A 22,591-nucleotide genomic window follows, 5' to 3' on the forward strand; every position below is an offset into this window, starting at 1 on the left:
AGCATAGTAAAGACAGGTCATAGCTGAGTTAGAGTGGTTTTTCTGTGCTTAAATCCCTCTTTTACCCCAGGGTTATTCTATGATTTTTTTGTTTGTTTCCTTAGTTTTTTTAATATCCCATCAGTAATTCACCTCCAAATCCTTTGACAGAAATATAAATTTCTTCTTTCCCCTGGATAATTCCCTCATCATACTGCTCCATGATAAGCTCTTTAGGCCTGCTGAACATCCTGAAATCTCTCCTCATTACCATTCTGAGATACTGCTTCTTCCCTATGAGAGATCTCCTATTTCTTGGATTTGCAACTCTTTCTTGGATTACTCCTTTGTTTGGTGTGGTGGGGATGGGGGTTCTGCAGAAGTTTCTGAGAAATGGTCCACTAAGGAAAATTTTCTAAGTCTCTGCATCTCTGAGAGATCTACCTTTAAGCTTGATTAATAGTTTATGTAGATTTGCATTTCTATTTTAGAAACTATTTTTCCTTGGAATTTTGAAGATATTCCTCCAGTGACTTCTAGGTTCTGTAGCTGTTGTTGAAAGGCATGAAGCCATTCTAATTACTAAAACTTTGAATGAGACTTTTTAAAAACAAAAATCTGGAAGGTTTTAGGTTGTTTTCTTTATTCCCAACATTCTGAAATTTCATGGTGTTGTGCCTTAGTGTGTGTGAGCAAAGGGTTAGTAAACTCCTTCTCCTGTCTCCTATGAAAATGGCCTCCTGGTGATCTTCCAGCACTCTTTCTCTGCAATCTATGAAAGGTGGAATGACAGCTGTGTGACCTTACAACATTGCCTGTGGTAAACATAACCCTTGATTGGTAAAGTGCATCTGAGCTGGGAGGATTGTGAATGAACTATAAATACTTGAGGAGAAGCCATAGCTTTGGGCTTTCCTGAGTGTGGTGTGACATACCCAGGTGTTCTTCTTGTTGAGTCCTGGAAGGAGAGCAGTACTCTCGTACCAATCCTGCGTAGGTTCAAAATATATTGTATTTTATATGTAGCATGAGGCTACTAAGCTAGAGAGGCTTCTACACCCACCTGTGTAATCTTGTTTCCTTGAACCTGAGCTGTAATTTGGAGGCAAAAGAACAGCCCTGGACTCCTGTGAAGACTTGCATTAAAGGAACAAGCTGCTCTGCTGCTAGACAGTATGTTCTATTCACTGCCGTATATTCTTCTGCAAAACTGAGTAAACTGGTGAGGGGTTGGCCTTTTTGGGTCTTGAAGGTGTGATTGCCTAACTGAACCAAAAACCATCGCTGCTGGGTCAAGTAGAGTAATGCGTGCAGTAGGCCTCAAAGTGGGATAGACTTTTAGATCTTGACTAAATGTAGCCAAGGTACTATGAGATAAAAAAAGGCTGGGTGGTAGGGAAGTGCTAATGAGACATTGATATCTGGGTAGGGACAGATCCACTTATGATTGGATGGCAGAAGCTGTGGGGCTATTGAGGTGCCTAGGGTGAAAATCTTAAGGAAGTCCTCACTCTTAGGGCTGTACCTGCACTTGTATATTGCTGAGAGTGCCTCCTTAAATTTTCTCTAGGCACCTTATTTGCCTCACCCTAGTCCTGCATCTGAGTTGCACCTGAGAAGGACGATTCTTGAAGGAGCAGATGAAAGCTGAAATGAGTAAATTTGTGTTGAAAGGAAAAGTGCTTATCAAAAAGATAGGGGAAAAAAGACAAAAGATGAGATGAGAAATGCTGGCTAGGGTTTGGAGAAAAGGGAACCCTAGAACACTGTTGGTAGGAAGGTAGATTGGTGCAGCCATTATGGAAAACAGTATGGAGGTTTCTATCTTTAAATAGAAATAAAAATAGAACTACTGGTCAGGCACAGTGGCTCACGCCTGTAATCCCAGCACTTTGGGAGGCTGAGGCGGGCAGATCACCTGAGGTCAGGAGTTCGAGATCAGATTGGCCAACATGGTGAAACACCATCTCTACTAAAAATACAAAAATTAGCCAGGTGTGGTGCCACATGCCTGTAATCTCAGCTACTCAGGAGGCTGAGACAGGAGAATTGCTTGAACCCAGGAAGAGGAGGTTGCAGTGAACTGAGACCGCACAACTGCACTCCAGCCTGGGCAACAAGAGCCCCCCCACCCCCTCCCCCCAGAAAAATAGAACTACCATATGACCCAGTAATCCCTCTCTTGGGTATACACCCCAAAGAGTTGAAATCACCATCTCATAAAGATATCTGCACTCCCATGTTCACTGCAGCATTCTTCATGGTAACCAAGATATAGAAACAACCTAAATGTCCACCAACAGACAAAGGGATAAGGAAAATGTGGTATATATACAATAGGGTATTATTCAGCCTTAAAAAAAGAGAGAGATTCTGCCATTTGCTACAACATGGATGGACCTGGAGGAGGACATTAGGCTAAGTGAAATAAGCCAGACACAGAAAGCTATTGCATCATCTCAGTTATATGTGGAATATATATGAGATCAAAAACGAGAGAGAACGAAACAGTAGTTACCACAGGTGTGGGGAGAGGAACTGAAGAGATGTAGATCAAAGGATACCAAATAGCAGAGAGGTAGGATGAACAGATTTAGAGATCTAATGTGAAACATGAGGACTAAAGTCAATAAAATTGTATTTTACTTAAATAAGTGGATTTTAGCTCTCTTGTTACATATACAAAAATATGTGAGATGATAGCTATGTTAATTTGCTTCACTATAGTAACCGTTTTACTATCCATATGTATTTCATGATATCATGTAAACCTTAAATATACACAATAAAATTCATTTTTCAAAAAAGGAAAAGTGCTCATTCTCACCAACCATTCATTGGACCTGACCCAAAACCAAGCCAGCTGGGGCCAGTTTAGACGAGCTCATGGGAACTGATTGTGGGTATGCATGTCTTCTTTCCTGTTCCCTCTACATGACAGTAGCCTGAAATTGGCCGTACTTTAGAGTTATATCATGGAAATCAGAAAACACTACAAACCAGGGTCTCCCTCCCTCCCTACACCAATCTTGTGAAACTTTACCAGCATAGCGCAGCCAAAAACCCGGCTGCAGCTGGGCTGACAGAAATGATACTGCTTTTGGTGCTTTTGATGCCTTTGGCCAGATGCCGTTTGTGGAACTGTTAGTTATATCAAAGCCCTGGCTGCAGTGGCTACAACCTAAATTTAGCACAGGGGTCTGGTTGATGGGCTGAGGTGGGCAATGGAGCCCACAGACTCCATGTTTGTGAGTGAGATTATGAAAGAACCAAAGAGGTTCTATTGGATTGATTCTGAAAGCGCCAGAGTTCAGACCTGCATGGAGAAGTGCAGGTCATTGTGGAGGCGCACATGTACCACGTGTTTAGGGAGCTATGACAGTCAGTCATTGTACTTGAGTGTGTTGATTTAACCCTGGGCTGGAGTCCTCTGCCGCCATCTAGAGATGGGAAGTCAGGATCAAAAACTCCCTGGAGTAACCTTTAAAGACAGGCAGTTTGAAACAGTGTGAAGAACAATGGCTAAGTGTTTTAAGAGCCCTAGCTAAGGACGATATAGTCAGAATCTTGTTCCATTGTGACTGGATATAACTGAGCCTTTGGATTAAAAAAAGACAATATTTCTAAAAGGGGTAAAAAAATTTTTACTGCATTAAGTTTAGTGTGCTAAACACAGTCCGACAATGTTTTAAACTTGCCTGTGATTTCCAAGATAAAAATATATTGTGAGTTTTTCAAAAACTAGTTAGCTGAAAACTTTGTTCGTTAGGAAGTAGAGAGAATATCAACATCTCTTTAGATAATATAGTTCCTGGTGGTCATAGGCATTAATCTTGGTATTAATCCAAGCTGATGTGAGTGAACTCTGAGAAAAGGAGTAACAGAAACCCTTCTCCTTCCTCAATAGAAGATTAGCCCAGGTTGACTATCTTTTATGCTATTTTTCTAGAAAATGTGATAAAGTTGAAATGTTAGCTGTATAATCAAGCTACATCCATTATCATTAAAAATTACTCCACTGGGGCTGGGTGCAGTGGTGTGTGCCCGTAGACCCAACTATTGGGGAGGCTGAGGCAAGAGGATCCCTTGACCCGAGGAATTCAAGTGCAGCCTGGGCAACATAGTGAGACACCCATCTCTTAAAAAAATTACTCCACGGGAAAATTATACCTCAGTTGGTAGGACGGTGAATGAATTATAAATACCTGGTAGGAAGCCATGGCTTTGGGGCTCCCTGCACCCTACAGTGCAAATATATCAGGTTTATAGGAAGAAAATTTATACGCAGAGAAATAGTAGGGCACATATCATCCCCTGAACTCTCATTTTTTTTACTGAACAGAGTAGGCAGAGATTATCTGGCATTTTGGTCAATGTTTCCATAGAGAGGGGCGAGCCTGTGTAATGCTGTACATAATTTATACAGTAAGAGGGCCAGGGAATATTGTTGCCTGGCTGGAAAGTAGCCTTGAGAGAAAGGAGGAGCCTCTAGACTCTGGTGGCTAGTAGTAGTATTTTGTAGAGTTTACTGAGACCTGTTGAGCCAGCTCTCTGCTAAGCCATCAAAAGGGGGAAAGAAGGTGAGCCTACAGGACTATCCAGATTTATTTGTTATAAATCTACCCCCAGCCCTTGGTGTGCTCATTACATGTTAAGTATCTCTATTGGTTCTGACTGGCACCTTTCTTTAGCATTTCCTGGGTGTAGCAAAGTTTCTGTACTGTTGTCTGGGATTGTCTAGGATTGAGACATCAATAAGATCCATGTCGCTAGGCCTAATAGGAAGTGACATATCCAATACCACAAGAAATTCGTACTTCTAAACAGTGGCTGAAGTGTCCCTGAATGCTATAGCAAATTCACCAGGCTGCCAAGGAATATTTTTAAATTTCGCAACAGACACTGCCATACTTGATATTTGTCAGACACTGGGTGAACTACTAGCTGAGGTGGAACTCAGTTTAAAAGTTACATGTTATATCATAGTACCTTCTGTTTGATGACATCATAAATTTGCAAAGCTGGATCTTTTTAGCAATTGTTATAATGAAACCAAGTATATGTGAAAATCAATGTGGCATTTATCAATACCCCAAATCAATAAATATTTATATCTTAACACCGTAGTAAACATTTGAAAAAACAGCACATACTTTTTAAAAGTATTATTATTTTATTCTTAACAATAATTACTTGCTAATGGGATTTGTTTGCTTTTCGGACATTCACAGCTTCTCAGACCCTGGAATCAGATTGTGTACTATCTCATTTCCTGTTCCACACTGATTTTCACATATACTTGCTTTTTGTGACAACAATTGCTAAAAAGACCTAGCTTTGCAAATGATATGGTTTAGATCTGTGTTCCTACTCAAATCTCATGTTCAATTGTAATCTCCAATGTTGGAGGTGGGGCCTGGAAGGAGGTGATTGGATCATGGGGGCAGTTTCTAATTATTTAGCACCATCCCCCTTGTGCTGTTCTCATGATAGAGTTCTCACAACATCTGGTGGTTTAAAAGTGTGTAGCATCTTCCCCGTCTCCCTCTTCCTCTTGCTCTGGCCATGTAAGACGAGCCTGCTTCCCCTTCACCTTCTGCCATGAGTGTAAGTTTCCTGAGGCCTCCCCTGCCATGCTTCCTGTACAGCCTGCCGAATCACGAGCCAATCAAAACTCTTTTCTTTATAAATTACCCAGTCTCAGATATTTCTTTATAGCAGTGGGAGAACAGACATATGTCATCAAACAGTTTGTAACATGATATAATATGTAACTTTAAAACTGAGTTCTACCTCAAGCTAGTGGTTCACACGGTGTCTGACAGACATCAAGCCTGGCTGTGTTTTTCTTGAAATTTAAAAATATTCTTTGAAGGCCGGGTGCGGTGGCTCACGTCTGTAATCCCAGCACTTTGGGAGGCTGAGGCGGGTGGATCACGGGGTCAGGAGTTCGAGACCGGCCTGGCCAACATGGTGAAACCCTGTCTCTACTAAAAATACAAAAATTAGCCAGGTATGGTGGTGGGCACCTGTAGTCCCAGCTACTCGGGAGGCTGAGGCAGGAGAATCACTTGAACCTGGGAGGCAGAGGTTGCAGTGAGCTGAGATTACGCCATTGCACTCCCGCCTGGGCAGCAAGAGTGAAACTCCATCTTAAAATAAATAAATAAATAAATAAAAATATTCTTTGGTAGCCCTGTGAACACCTCAGCCACTGTTTAGAAAAACCACAGATCTAATGGCAGGTCAGCCACATGTTTGTGAAAGTGGATTAGGTTTTAGGAGCCAGGTTTGGCCCTTTATTGGAGGTAAGATTTCCATATGACAGTGGAGCTTTTGAGAGTTTGTCCAGCCTTATGGGAATTTAGTTCAGAGAGAACGTATTGCATAATAAGATACTGGTTTAGTGAATCATGACTTTTCCTTCGATAAGACGGTCTGTCTCAATTAGGCCCAGTTAACAGGGCTAGCAGTAGCAGCCCTGCAGAAAGAGGAAGTCCTTGTGACCTACAAATTCTGATGTAGTCTTGTTGCCAGAGATTCTAATCAGCTGTGAGTATAGTCATTGACATTTGTAATTTCTTTGGATCTGAAAGAGATAGGGAACTTGTGGGAGGGCTTTATTTACTCTTGTCCAGACTGCGTCTAATGTTTCTAACTGTAGATTTCTCTGCTAACATGACAGCCATGTAATCTCCAATATTTAACAAGTCAGGGATGTGGAGGGCTTCTTTTGGTAGAGAGCTAGAGACCAGATCCAAAACCTAGTCCTGTCCTGTTCATCCCATCCTCATAATTAAGAAAAAAAAATTTAATAGCTTTACTGAGTTGTAATTGATGTGCAATAAACTGCACATAAAGTAAAATTTAGTAAGTTTTGATATATGTATATGCCAATGAAATCATCACTACAATAAAGACAATGAGCATTTTATATTTGTTGCTTACAAAAGTTTCATGCCTCTTTGCAATTCCTTTCTCCTCCGTTTCCCTGTTTCCCAGTCCCCCGAGGCATCTACTAATGTACTTTCTGTCACTACAGATTAGTTGGCACTGTCTAGAGTTTCATTCAAATCTTATCATGCAGTATGTTCTCTTTTTTGCTTGGCTTCTTTCACTCGGCATAATTGTTTTGAGATTCATCTGTGTTGTTGCATGTATCAATAATTTATGCTGTTGTAGAATAGTGGATATAACACAGTTTACTTGTATATTCGCCTGTTGATGAGTACGTGGGTTGTTTCCAGTCCTTGGCTATTACAAATAAAACTTCTATGAACATTTATGTACAAGTCTTTGTATGGACATATGCTTTCATTACACTTGAGTAAATGCCTAGGAATGCATTGGCTGGATTATATGATAGGTATATGTGTAGCTTTGAAAGAAGCTGCCAAATGGTTTTCCAGAGTACCTGTACCATTTTACATTCTCACCAGGAGTGTATAAAAGTTCCAGCTATACCACATTCTTGCCAACACTTGATAGATGTCTTTTTAACAGTTCTAAATAGATATGTGGTGTTATTTTATTGTGGTTTTAATTTGCATGTTCCTAATGAGTAATAATGTTGAGCATCTTTTCACATACTTATTTGCCATTTGTATATATTTACTGAAACATCTGCTCAAAGATTTTTGTCCATTTTTAATGAGGTTGTTTTCTTATCTTTTGAGAATTATTTATGTATTGTAGGTACGAGGTTTTTGTTTGATATGTGATTTGCAAATATTTTCTCCCAATTTGTAGCTTTTTTTTTTTTTTTTGAGACAGAGTCTCACTCTGTCACCCAGGCTGGAGTGCAGTGGCGCAATTTTGGCTCACTGCAACCTCTGCTTCCCAGGTTCAACCAATTCTCCTGTCTCAGTCTCCCAAGTAGCTGGGACTTCAGGCATGTGCCACCATGCCCAGCTAATTTTTTGTACTTTTAGTAGAGACAGGGTTTCACCATGTTGGCCAGGCTGGCCTTGAACTCCTGACCTGAAGTGATCCACCTGCCTCAGCCTCCCAAAGTGCTGGGATTATAGGTGTGAGCCACTGCGCCCAGAGATTTATCTTTATCCCAGTATCATATATTGATCACTATAGCTATATAATAAACCTCAAAACCAGGTAGTGTTCATCGTATTCTTTTCTTGCAAAGTTGTTTTGGTGATTATATGTTCTTTATGCTTCCATGTGAATTTTAGAACCACCTTGTCAATTTCTACAATTTCTGCTTGGATTTTGATTAAGCTTGCCTTGCATTTATAGATCAATATGAGAAGAGTTTAAAAAAAAATACTTTTCCAACTCATGAACACAGCATAAAATCTCCATTTATTTAGGTCTTAATTTCTGTCAGCTGTATCCAAATAGTGTTCCGTGTATAAGTCTTTTCCATCTTTTGTCAGATTTACCTTTAAGTGTTGTATGTGTGAAAAGTATTTCACCTTCAGTTTTGAAAGCTATTTTCACTGGGTATAGAATTCTAGATTGAGCTTTTTTTTTTTTTTCTTTTAGTAGTTTACAAATTTACTGTTCCCCTGTTGTTTTACTTAAATTGCTTCTGACAAAAATATCTATTGTGCTCCTCATTTCTGTTCCTCTTTATTTAGCTCCCCTTCTCCCCACCGGCTGCTTTTAAGACTTTGTGTTTATCATACTTATTTGGACCAATTTGATTATGATGTAACTTAGTGTCATTTTTTTCATGTATCTTGTGCTTGGAGTTCATTGAACTTTATGGATTTGTAGGTTCATAGTTTTTATCACATTTGGAAAGTTGTGACTACTGTTTGTACAAATATTTTTTCACCCCTCTCTTCTTCCTTTAGGGATTCTGTTTATATGTATATTAAACTGCTTGAGGTTGTCCCCAGCTCAGTGAAACTCTAATGTTTCTTGTTATTAGTATTTTTCTGTTTCATTTTTAGATGTTTTCTATTGTTTTGTATATTTCAGTACTTCATTGCTGCCATAACAAATTACCACAAACTTAATGGTTTAAAACAACACATCTAGATTTATTATCATACAATTCTGTATTTCAGAAGCCTGACGTAAGTCTTGCTGAGCTGAAATTAAGGTGGTGGTAGGGCTGCATTCCTTCCCGGGAGCTTAGGCAAGAATCTGTTTTCTTGCTTTTTCCAGCTTCCAGGGGTTACCTGCATTCCTTGGTTTGTGGCCTCCTTCATCCATCTTCAGTCAGAAACAGCATGTTGATGGCCAGGTGTGGTGGCTTATGCCTGTAATCTCAGCACTTTGGGATGCTGAGGCAGGAGGATCACTTGGGCTCAGGAGTTTGAGACCAGCCTGGGCAACATAGCAAGACCCTGTCTCTACAAAAAATAAAATAAAAAAAGTATACGGGCATGGTGGCATGCATCTGTGGTTCCAGCTGCCTGTGGTGGGCCGAGATGGGAGGATTGCTTGAGCCCAAGAGTTGATGTTGCAGTGAGCCATGACCACGCCACTGTGCACTCCAGCCTAAGTGACAGAGGGAGACCCTGAGACCCCATCTCAAAAAAGAAAGAAACAGCATGTTGAGTCCTCTGCACCTCGCATCTCTCTGATCCTCTCTTCTACTTTTTGTTTTTTCCACTTTTAAGAATTTATGTTATTAGATTGAGCTCACCTGGAAAAGCCAAGATAATTGCCCCACCTGAAGGCCAGCTAATTAGCAATATTATTTGCATCTGCAACCATAGTTCTCTTTTGCCATATAAAATAACATATTCACAGGTTCTGGGGATAGGATGTAGACCTCTTTAAGAAGGGTATTATTCTGCATACCACAATATGTCAAGTTTGCTAATCTTTTTTTCTGCAGTGTCTAGTTTGTCAGTAATTCTATCTAGTGTATTTTTCATCTCAGAATTTTTGTCTCTAGAAATTCAATTTGGGTCTTTTTATATCTTCCACGTCTCTACTTAACACCTGTTAGTAGTACTGACACGCTACTGAATATATCCCCCCCAAAATTCATATGTTGAAGCCCTAATCCTCACTGTGATGGTATGTGGAGGTAGGGCCTTTAAGAAGTAATTAGGTTTAGATTAGGTCATGAGGGTTGGGAGTACCCATGATGGGGCTAGTGTCCTTATAAGAAGAGGAAAGGAGACCATAGCTTTGTTCTTTCTCTGACATATGAGGATATAGTGAGAAGGTGGCTATCTGCAAGCCAAGAAGAAAGCCTTTACCAGAAATTGAATCTGCCAGTACCTTGCTCTTGGATTTCCCAGCTCTGAAATTATGAGAAATAAAAATCTGTTGTTTAAGCCATCCAGTCTGTGGTATTTTGTGTGGCAGCTGGAGGTAAGACAACACCTTTAATCTATTTTTTGGACACATGGAATACAGTTGTAATGACTACTTTAATTTACTTTTCTGATAATACTAACATTTGTGTCAGCTCTGGGTTAGTTTCGTTAGATTGAGTTCTCTTATCATGATGAATTGTATTTTCCTGTTTCTTTGCTGGTAGTTTTTGATTGGGTGCCAGATGTTGTGAATTTTACCTTGTTGTGTGCATGGTAATTTTATTTTCTTGAGCTTTGTTCTGGTACATAGTTAATTTACTTTAGAACAGTTTGATTGTTTTGGGGCTTATTCTTCAGATTTTCTAGGCAGAACCAGAGACACTTTCATCTAGGGCTCATTATTTCTCACTGCTGAGGCTGTACCCTTCTCCATACTCTACCTAATGCCTGTGAATTATAAGGTTTTCCAGCCTGGTTGATGGGAATAGACACTACTCTTGACCTTGTGGGTTCTTTCTCTGGCCTTCGGTAGTTTTCTCACACGTATAATCTGATCAGCACTCCACTGAATACTTGAGGGAAACCCTTTGCAGATCTCTAGGGTTCTCTGTTTGTGCCACTCCCTTGTCTCTGGTACTCTGTCTATAAAAATTGAATTATCTTGGTATATTCTCTCTGGAAAAATTTTAAACTACTTAAGGGTTGGTAAGTTAAATTTTTCTAGGAATTTGTCCATTTGCCTTTGTATTTTAAATTAGTAGGCATAAAGCTGTTCATAATATTTTCATATCTTTTTACATCTGCTGAATCTGTTGTTAGGTTTCCTTTTTCATTCGTTATATATTTATGCTTCTCCTTTTATTTCTGGACCAATTCTCTTATCCATTTTTAACCCTGCTATTTCTTTAGAAACTCAAAATAGTTTAATTACTGCTATTGAAAATGCTAAGCAGAAGATTAAATCTAGAGTTTAAATAGGGAGGAGAAATGCAATCTTAACAAAATGACTCTGTGTTAAACATTAAAGAGGCCAGTACAGTGGCTCACGCTTGTAATCCCAGCACTTTAGGAGGATGAGGCAGGTGGATCATCTGAGGTCAGGAGTTCAAGACCAGCCTCGCCAACATGGTAAAACCGTGCCTCTATTAAAAATACAAAAATTAGCTGGGCGTGGTGGTGGGTGCCTGTAATTTCAGCTACTTAGGAGGCTGAGGCAGGAGAATTGCTTGAACCCAGGAGGCGGAGGTTGCAGTGAGCCGAGATCACGCCACTGCACTCCAGCCTGGGTGACAGAGCGAGACTCCATCTAAAAAAGAAAAAATAATAATAAATAAATATACCCATTCTTTTCTATGCAGGAGGCCTTCAAAAATTTTGTGCATAAAAATCACTTGGAGTGCTTATTTAAAATGCAGATCACAAGGCATCCCCCTCTAGAAAGTATGTAGCAATAATAGTCCTGGCTATGGTCCTGGAATTTGCCTTTTTAATAAGCACCCCGGTGATTCTGAAGTATGTGGCTGGAAAACTACACTTTGAGAAACATGCTCTAACTTGTGCTACAGACAAAAGACAAAGCCTTTTAAAATCCCCCTGGTGCCTGGTCCCCAGGCTGCATCTTTCAACTTACATCCACAATTCCCCTCACCTTCACCTTACCTTCAAATATGCCCTCTGGATGAGGCTTGTACTCACTCATCTCCTGCTGAGACAACATTTTTTTTTTTTTTTTTTTTTTTTTGAAACAGAGTTTTGCTCTTGTCGCCCAGGCTGGAGTGCAATGGTGCCATCTTGGCTCACTGCAACCTCTGCCTCCCGTGTTCAAGTGATTCTCCGGCCTCAGCCTCCCAAGTAGCTGGGATTATAGGCACGCACCACCACGCTGGACTAATTTTTGTATTTTTAGTGGAGACGGGGTTTCACCATGTTGGCCAGGCTGGTCTCTAACTCCTGACCTCAGGTGATTCACCCGCCTTGGTCTCCCAAAGTGCTGAGATTACAGGTGTGAGCCACCACACCCTGAGACAACATTTTGTAATAATCTCTAGAACCAATTTTTAAATTTCTAGTCTAGTCAAATGCCTGAGTTTAGCCTCAGGGCACTGTCCAGATTCTAACGTATCTGTTATTTCCTGGACCAGTAGAAAGTGGACCAAATCACCTGGGTTTTTGGTTCAGACACTCACAACAAATGGAGCAGGACTTGAGAGCAGATTATAGAAGTATATATCTTTTTTAGGAGCCAGGCCTCTCTAGGGATTCTCCTATTGTAGGTAAAGAGGCTCCTCTTCAGGTAGCTGAACTTCCAGATTAGATTAGTGTGTTCATCAGGTATGAAGTAGAGACCACGAGGCATCTGGACCTTTGTTGTGCATTCTGGTAGGCCTTCCATATGGCTCATACTGCACCAAATCTGTACGCTTTCTCACTAACCTTCTTACCTCACTGCTGTTGGCTGCTAGATTACCTTTTCTGTCAAGTCTCAGGGGAATCACTGCAGCGCTGACAACTTTTTCTAGGGCATCACCAGTGAGAGCATCTAGGGCCTTTCAAAAAGTACTGTCAGATGCCACGTTCTGTTCTCCAAATATTGTGGATTTCCTCATATACAAATGAATATTCTGGGGCATACCAACCCGTTTTCTTTATATGAATGCGAAGGATCTTTGTTCAAATATTAAAGGATGTTGAAGGTCTGATTGAGATTCTTTTTCTTCAAAGGATAGGAATTGTTGTAGTAGAGGGATAGGTTTGCTGTTGAGGATGTTTAGTATCTGAAGAGAGGATTAATTGGACAGGTAAATTTTCTCCTAAATTTTGCAGACTAATTATAGAATAGAATGATAAGGTATTAGCCCTGGATGGGTCCTTGAAAGTCATTTGAAGCAGTCTCCTAGTAAAAGATACAGATAAGAAAACTGAATTCCAGAAAGCTTAGGTGTTTTGTCAAAGGTCATATGGCTGTTTGGTGGCTGTACTATAAATACTAAAATATACTTGTTCTGCAATTTTTTTAAATAATTGAGATAGGGTCTCACTCTGTCGCCCAGGCTGGAGTGTAGTAGTGTGATCACAGCTCACTGCAGCTTCAACGTCCTGGGCTCAAGGGAGCCTCCCACCTGGCCCTCCTGAGTAGCTGGGACTACAGGTGTGTGCCACCATGCCTACCTAATTTTTAAAAAAAAAATTTTGTAGAAATGGGGTCTCCTTATGTTGCCCAGGCTGGTCTCGAACTCCTGGGCTGAAGCGATCCTCCCGCATCAGCCTTTCGAAATGCTGGGGTTACAGGCATGAGCCACCATGCCCAGCCTGCAATTTTCATGTTACTAATTATGAGTCTGATAAACCAGGAGCTGACAGATTAGGTTACCAATAGCCATAGATTAATTGAAATATTTACTAGGGTAGATTATGTCTAACTAATAAAGCTTTATCTTTGTGTTTCAGGACTAAAAACCGAAAACTGTATTGAGAACCTAGGTAAGATACGCTTTAAAGTCTTATCCCTATAATAGGAATTTTATCAGTTACTTCTCATAGGTATGGGTCAGAGCCACCTCACCACTGTATTGTCATTCTGTCAAACATCATTTTCTCAAGGCTAAATTGTGCTACTGCTAGTACCTTTTCAGGTGGAGAGCCTAGGAGCCTTTGCTGCCAGTCCCCACTGCCACCCTCATCCCCACCCCCAGACTTGCCTGCGGCTCTTCTCTCAGACACTGCATTGGCCTGGGCATGAAGGGAACACGCCACTGTCATCTGAGCCTGACCTTACAGGAGGTTAAGGCCTCCTTAATTCCCCTACATCTTCAGCCATTTCCCACTTGACTCCCATGCAAAGAGCTAGCTCCTATTCCTATATTTTGTTATCTTAGGAACTAACATTTGGGAGACTGATGAAGGAATGGCATGAATATAGGTCAAGGAAGGAGGAGAACGGGATGACAGAAGGGTAATGCGGTCAATTTTAACTTCCTCGGGGAAAAATAAGAGGATGTGACCAAAAAAAAATCTCTTAGAGGACTATGGGAAAGATTTGGGAAGGCAGACAGAAAATTCTAAGACTATTAAGGAACAGCATTATCAAATAGGTCTAATAAATTTGAATTAAAGATACCAAAAAATGCCTTTGGATTAAGACACGCTCTGGGTGGATCCTTTTGAAGATTTCCTCATTAAAAACTTTAAAAACATACCAAAGGTATCAGAAGAGAGGGAAAAAAAGTTCAAAAACAAGGGTCTGTTTCTAGCTGTATTCCTGGCTAGCTTTCCTGTGAATTTTTTTTCATGTAACTTAAATGAATCTACATCTGGAGGCTGAGGAGGGTGGATTGCTTGAGGTCAGGAGTTTGAGACCAGCCTGGGCAACATGTGAAACTGGCTCTACTAAAAATACAAAAATTAGCCAGATGTGGTGGCAGGCGCCTGTAATCCTAGCTACTTGGGCGGCTGAAGCAGAATTGCTTGAACCTGGGAGGGAGAGGTTGCAGTGAACCGGGATCATGCCACTGCACTCCAGCCTGGGCGACAAAGCAAGACTCTGTCTCAAAAAAAAAAAAAAAAGTGAATCCACATCCATTTGTCTTTTAATTGAAATTTTATATCTCTTATAGTAACCATATTTTTATGTTTCTTAAATAGAAGCCAACTCAATCTTTATTATTAATGAACATTTAAAAATAGACTGAACCTGACATTCACATCTGAGCATAGTACCGTGTGATGAAAACATGTCTGTATTTCAGAATATTTTCAACCCATCTATGTCTACAACCCTGGTGAGTATGCTCTAATTTTTAAAAATAATCTTGGTTGGGCATGGTGGCTCACGCCTGTAATCCCAGCACTTTGGAAGGCCGAGGCGAGTGGATCACTTGAGCCTAGGAGTTTGAGACCAGCCTGGGCAACATGGCAGAACCCCATCTCTACAAAATATACAAAACTTAGCCAGGCATGGTGGTGTGCACCTGTAGTCCCAGCTACTTGGGAGGCTGAGGCGGGAGGATCACTTCAGTCTGGGAGGCAGAGGTTGCAGTGAGCCAAGATTGCACCCACTGTATTCCAGCCTGGGTGACAGGGTGAAACTCTCTCCAAAGTTAATAATAATAATCCTTACCTGGATGTTTAATAGCTCTTTCTTGTTTAGCAAATGTATTTCTTAGCTGAAAAAAATTTGCAGATATAAAGCAGTGACTTGGCCTATATGAGAGGAAAAAAATAAAGAACCTATTTTAGGGAAATATACCTTCCTCAAATGAGAGAATTGGCTTTGTGGAGATCTGAACAATATGGAAACTTTCTGGGGAATACGGGTGGTGAGAATGAAGAGCTGGAGTCATTCTTGACCAGTTCTGGGGGCTTCTTAGGTATAGCTCTGTATTCAGTCATTAAAATGAACCTGTGTGACTCCAAATACTCAGACGAAAATACAAAACTCAGCATATTTGGATCTCTCAAATATGCGGATGCTTGATGTTTAATATGATTTAACTAAAATATGTAGGTGATTAGATGCTCTTAAAGTTTCCACTTAAGGATATATGGCCCAAATCCTTTCTTTGCATGTAAGTTCCTTATCATGTGTTTGGCTCATATGGCTACAATAAATTTTTCTTTGTTGAAAAGAGAAGAGGTTCCAGCCTTTTTAAAACATGCAATTTATTTCATGTTTGGGAAGATACTTCCTGTCCTGATAGAAGTGAAGCACTTTACGCCTTGAGGACTTGTTTAGCAGCCCTTCTTTTTATTGTTCCATTGCAGTCATAGGTTCTGCTGATCACTTCCCAGGGACTTTAGCTGATTCTTCAACATAGACATTTTCTCGGCTCCTTGAGATCCCTGGTAGACAAGCTATTTGTAATGACTTTTCTTAATAGTTGGGGCAGAGAATGTTCCAGCTCATTAGCCAAGGTACATTTAGACTCTGACCGACAACTTAAGTTTAGTAGCGTAGTTTCCTGGACATATCAAATGGTTCTTTATAGTCATATTTCCTGAAAATGATTTTGCTGTAGCAATAGTAACTGCCAGTTCTTTTGTTCCATCGTTAAAATGGATGAACTTCTTTTTTGTGACTCAGGTGAGAAAAACCAGAAGCTTGAAGACCATAGTAAGACATTTTTATAAATTCTGGGGGTTTGGCCAGGTGTGGTGGCTCATGCCTGTAATCTCAGCACTTTGGGAGGCCGAGGTGGGCAGATCACGAGGTCAGGAGATTGAGACCATCCTGGCCAACATAGTGAAACCCCATCTCTACTAAAAATACAAAAATTAGCCGGGCGTGGTGGTGCATGCCTGTACTGTAGTCCCAGCTACTCGGGAGGCTGAGGCAGGAGAATCCCTTGAACCAGGGAGTTGGAGGTTGCAGTGAGCTGAGATCGTGCCACAGCACTGTACCCTGGCAACAGAGCGAGGCTCCATCTCAAAAAAAAAAAAAAAAATTCTGGGGGCTTACATTTTGCAAGATACCTCCCTTTACAGGTGGGAATATTTTCATATTTCTTGCAAATAATTTTGCTGTAGCTGTAGTAACTGCCAATTCTTTTGTTCCTTCATTAAAACTGATGAGCTTCTTTTTGTGACTCAGGTAAGAAAAACCGGAAGCTTGAAGACCATGGTAAGACATTTTTTATAAATTCTGGGGGCTTACATTTTACAAGATACCTCCCTTTACAGGTGGGAATATTTTCATATTTACGAAAATAATTTTGCTGTAGCTATAGTAACTGCCAATTCTTTTGTTCCATTGTTAAAACTGATAAGCTTCTTTTTGTAACTCAGGTGAGAAAAAACAGAAGCTTGAAGACTATGGTAAGACATTTATATAAATTCTGGGGGCTTACATTTTGCAATATATCTCCCTTTACATGTGGGAACTGGGAAGAATGTCGTGGTAAGAAAAGTGGGAGGAAAGCAGAGCTCACCTTAGCTTACTGGTTTGGTATATTAGAGACTCTCCTGGGTTTCAGGTAGAATTCTTTAGAAAAATGACATAGCAGCTCTGTTTCTCCTGTCTAACAATCTTTAGGTCATCCCACCAAATAGAGGAAGGTGTGACTAATTATTCCCCACATTCTTGTGACCTCTAGGGTATTGGGCAGGGCATAACAAATAGTGTTGTTTTTTCTAAGTTAAAATGACTATTCTTTGTATTTATTTCTGTCTCCAGCAATCTGATTAATATATGCCATTAGCTATATCCATTTGATTATTTAGTACATTCCGAAGTATAACTCATCCTCAAGTATTTGTTTTTGTTTTATTTTTAATATTGCTTAAACGGCCAGGCGGGGTGGCTCACGCCTGTAATCCCAGCACTTTGGGGGGCTAAAGCGGGCAGATCACGAGATCAGCCTGGCCAACACAGTGAAACCCCGTCTCCACTAAAAATACAAAAATTAGCCAGGCATGGCGGCGCACATCTGTAGTCCCAACTGCTTGGGGGGCTGAGGCAGGAGAATCACTTGAACCTGGGAGGTGGAGGTTGCAGTGAGCTGAGATCACGCCACTGCACTCCAGCCTGGGTGACAGAGCGAGACTCCATCTTGGAAAAAAAAAATTACTCAGATGTCCTCAAGGGTACCGGGACAGGAACAGTCTCATAAATTACTGGTGAGATTATAAATTGGAACTATTTTGGAGAGCAATTTAGTAGTATGTATTACTAGTCTTAAAAATATTTGTACCTTTTGACTCGGTTATAACACTTTTGGATATTTGTCCCAAGGAAATTAGAGATGAACACAAAGATTTGTGTACAAAAATGCTTATCACCGTGTTAAGGTAGTGTCAAAAGACAAAATTACAACAAATTTAAAGAGATCAATTGGCTTTATTTGAGATTCTAGAATTGGGCAACACTTTATTCCATAGAATGTGTCCATTGAGCTGAGCACAGAAGTTTGGCTTTAAAGACAGAGAAGAGCCAAAGAAAGTGGAAGCAAAAAACAGAGTATATTAGTTACTTTTAGACAGAACAGTAGAAAAATAACTGATTAGTTAACATCAGTTTATTTCAGGCTACCTTTTTTGTATGTAAGGATTGAAGCAGCGGGAAATTCATTTATCAAGCTGATTGAAAATTTTAAAATGGCCAGTTTGGGAAATTCTGTTATTTCTTTCTCCTGATTTCTTAGAAGGTCAGACAACTTAGTTTAGGTGATGTGGAACTTTAGCATGGGTGACTCCGTTTCGATTTTTAGTCTGGTCTGTTGAGGCCTTCTGCAGAAACTTAGTCTGAAGCAATGGCCTCCTATAATTTTTATTTGACAGTAGCAAAAATTTAGAAACAGCCTCAGTGTCCAACCGTTGGATATTGTTAAATAAAATACTATCTATGTTATGAAACACTAAGCAACTTAAAAATCATGTTTTTGAAACCATCTAAAGATAGAAGAAAGTACTCTTAATACAATGGTAAATAATTGGATATAAAACTGCATATAGAGTATAATATTAACTTTTAAAAATGTATATGCATATATATGTATGCATAGTAAAATGATTGAAATACACCAAAAATGTTAAGAATGAGTAGAGTATTTCCGAGATCTGCAGTTTTAAGAGAACTTTAATTTTTAATAATTTTCTGTATTTTTCCAAATTATCTATAACGTATTATATAATTAGGAAGCATATTTTATATATTACATATAATGCCAATTTTGGGTCAAGGTCTTTGGGTTGAATTTTGAATTTTTAAAAAATGAACAACAGGTGCTTAACCTAGGAGAGATTCTGGGTCACTAGCCTTAGTTCTTATCATCAGTTAGGCTCCAGTGGGTTAAATCTCTTCTTTTTGTTACCTTGTCTTCTGCCATTTCTCAAAGCATTCTGAGTTTTCTACTACAGAAGTCAAGTATAAGGTCAAATTAATTTTCAAGCTGATTGCATTTTTTTACTAAATAGTTCTTATTCTCATCCTTAGGAATAAAAAGCCAGAGGCTCACTGTTTCACCTGGTAAATAATCTATTTACTGAGACTAGCTACATGGTTAGGAGACAATAAGGATTCCTAGGATTAAGAACATTGTGAAAAGCCAGCACAGTGGCTCACACCTATAATCCCAGCTCTTTGGGAGGTGTAGGCAGGAGAATCATAGTGAGTTATGATAGTCATTGTACCCCACCACAGCCTGGGTGACACAGCGAGACCCTGTCTCTCAAAAAAGAAAAAAGATATTACGGAGCCTGGAGAGTTTGAGGAATGAGTTAGACAAGAACAAAGGGACTTCATTTATTGAGTACCTTTTTTCGCTCCATGCAGTGTACCAAGCACTTTTATGCAGTCTTTCTTTAAACTTCACTAACTACAAACCTAAGAGGTAAATATTTCTCTTGCAAAGTGAGAAACTGAAGTTAGGAGGGATTAAGTAGTCTGCCCAAAGTCACAGAGCTAATAACTATAATTACGGTAGAGCTAAACCAAGCAGAAACGTAAAGCCAGTACTGTTTCATCCAAAAACTGATATATTGGGACTGCCTTCTGAAGATAAAGTTGGAAAGACAAGGGTTAGATCGTGGAAGTTCTTGAAGTCCAGGCTAAGGAGTTTGGACTCTGTCACATGGAGAATGAAGAGCCATTGAAAGGTGTTTTTGTTGTTGCTGTTTCTTTTTTCTTTCCCCCTGCCTTTTTTTTTTGAAAGTTGGAAATGGAGGAAGTATAGACAAAAGAAGAGTATTAACAGTATAAGATAACTGATTAATACAAACCAATATTCATTTCTGCCTTTAGATGTGAAAATCCTTGAACCCACCCAAATACCTGGTAAGACAGCTTTCTATTTACTCCCTGAGCCCAAGAATGAGTTGAGCAGGATTCCCAGGCATTTAAGAGAATACTGTCATGAGACTGTTATTCATGAATATTTCCCTTATAGCTACCTGCCAGTCATCTACAAATATTTAGCTGGGGAAGAGTAGAGAAAGTGCCTTTCTTCCTGTGCATTCATGTGCTCCTGGAGCATTGTCTCTGGGGCAGGAAAGTTAGTTCTCCCCTGGATGTGGCTGAGGGAAAGCCTCCTGGGGTCTGGATGCATCAGTCCAGCACCGTCCAGGTTCTACAGCTAAAGTTATTCAATAGAAACCTAACTTTACGCACAAGTTGACTGTTAGTCTTGGCTAACATCTCATTGCCTGTATCTCCAGGTAACAAAACATGGTATTCTCCTGGCATAACGTGCTCAGTGAAGTGCTATGGCAGAAGACTCCTCTAATCTTGGTGTGGATTTGTATAATGAGGGTTTATGTAAGCAGAACTTTTAAATAAAAAGCCAGAAACTATAGTGCATTGGGGCCTTGGGTACTTGCATCTCTTAAGCTTAGCAGACAAGAGTTTGAAAATTATACTCAGTGGAGCAAACTGTAAGTCATTGAAAACTTCCTTCTCATTTAGGAATGAAAATTCCAGAACCTTTTCCACTACCTGGTAAGCAACTGATAGGCATGCCAGAGGGGAACATGCCAGTTTGGGGAGTACAGTCACCATTAGATATGCATGGGACTTCCTATGCCTCATAATTGTCATCTATCAAATGTAGCCATTAGCAGTCACATGTACATGACAGGAATATTTGTAAGGACTATAAAACCATAGAATCTCAGGGTGCAAGCCACTGTCCAGTGATTAAAACCCTTTCTCCTGAGTTCATGTAGTACTTTGAAAATATTTTTTTGCAGGTTTTGTTACTATGGGAATGATGATCTGTTAAGGAAATTAGATATTTGGCATCTTAAAAACTATATCCAGCCACACAGTGCTGAACTTCACGTAACGCTGCTGTCAATGGAAGCTGCATGCTGTATACAGAAACAGAGTTTTCTATTAGTTAAATAAAGGCTCAGAGAACATAGGCTCAGAGAAAAGGGTCCAGGACCTGTTTTATATTGACCCAAATTTCCACTGTTGTATTTATTTGGCCACAACTTTGAAGTGAACCTCTAGTGACACTGATGACACACCTCGTGCGTCTACATCTCTTCAGCTCGCTAGTCCTGAGTTTGCACAGTGCCATCATTGGGGTCTTGCTCATCTGGCTATCTGAAAGGCAGCCACTGAGCATGGTGGGAGATGAACATGAGCTGTGTAGACAGATAGACCTGGCTTCAGGAAGTCTCTGCCACTTTCCTCTGAGTAGCTTTATATAAGTTGCTTCACTTTCTATGCCCCTGCTTTCACATCTGTAAAATGAGGAAAGCTTCTGTCTTGCAGGACTGATTAAAGACCTAATGAGATAAAGTACCTAGCAAAATGAATGGTAGTAACATAGTAGTAAATGGTAGCTGCCTTTGTTAGTATCTGAAAACCTCCTTCTTGTTTAGGAATAAAAATGATAACAACTGAATGAAAAACCTGGTAATACGTTCTTTACTGGGGGTGGAGGCACCATGGATTCTAAGTCCTTTACCATAATCATTCAATTAGTTCAGTCTTATGGGGTCTGGGGAAAACATCTGGGCTGTACACTTTCCGATACCCCAGTCTGCAAGCCAGACAGGGAAAATGTTGAGAATTACTTTCAGTGTGAGCAGCAGGCTGCTATTAACGGTTCTCTGGGCCAATCATCAAAAAAGGCACTTGATCTTAAACTGGAACAGTTGGCTTCCAGCTGGGCCTGTCTATTCCAGAGTGAGGCAGGCTTCTCAGGGTGAAGGAATCTGTAGGCATAGAAATAGCATCATCCAAGAACTGTGAATGAGGACTGTGCAGCATGCCAATACTGGGACCAGCCATTCTGTGCTCCTCACCACACTCTGTATCGTCCAATAGGCCACTAGATTTTGCTGGGACTACAGCGTATTGTGCCCTCTCCTGGAAAGCTATGTGTAGCTTTTTAAAAGGTGATGTGAAAACAGTACACAGGAGCTCATTTAATCCAATAAGATAAATATTATTGACACTTCAGAGATGAGAACATGGAACATAAGAAGGTTAACGAATTTATAATAGGCTAGAAAGAGACACCCAGGACTCAAACTTTTCAAGCTTTGTTCACTTTGTGCTACACTTGTCTTCCAAACAGATTTAGTTATCCACTTCTATCCTGGGCACCTAGAATTGGTATTTGGCTTCAAAGCTGTTAAAATATGGTAATATCATAATATTTCAATGCTAGGCACACACTTGGTAGTACAGATGGTCTCCAAGTTACAATGGTCAGTCTGTAAGAATTAAAGAAAGAGGAAAGAAACACGAAAAGGTGGCTTGCCGGTTAGGACAGATTTGTTTTAGAGAAAACAAACTTGAGAGGCGCCTTCTGGACGAGTTAGGTTAGAAGCCCACTTTTTTACAGACTAAGAGTTTTTAAGGATTTAGGGTGGGAGAGTTTATCAGAGGCTTGGACTGCTTCTGTGTCTCTTTGTTGTGCTTATCT

General features: G+C 40.1%; 1 protein-coding gene across 11 annotated transcripts in view; it reads left to right on the top strand.

The window, feature by feature from the left end:
• ART3 (ADP-ribosyltransferase 3 (inactive)) overlaps positions 1-22,591 on the top strand; it is a 99,508-nt gene that overhangs the window by 70,653 nt on the left and 6,264 nt on the right. For 3 of the 11 annotated variants that reach the window (XM_054553283.2, XM_054553292.2, XM_054553284.2), the window contains exons 4-10: positions 13,668-13,700; positions 14,966-14,998; positions 16,300-16,329; positions 16,807-16,836; positions 17,001-17,030; positions 19,954-19,986; positions 20,614-20,646. In XM_054553283.2, the coding sequence (XP_054409258.1) occupies positions 13,668-13,700; positions 14,966-14,998; positions 16,300-16,329; positions 16,807-16,836; positions 17,001-17,030; positions 19,954-19,986; positions 20,614-20,646 (222 nt within the window). 11 annotated transcript variants of the gene reach the window in all.

This window comes from Pongo abelii, chromosome 3, assembly GCF_028885655.2.
Source record: "Pongo abelii isolate AG06213 chromosome 3, NHGRI_mPonAbe1-v2.0_pri, whole genome shotgun sequence".
In the NCBI taxonomy this organism is placed as follows: Eukaryota; Metazoa; Chordata; class Mammalia; order Primates; family Hominidae; genus Pongo; species Pongo abelii.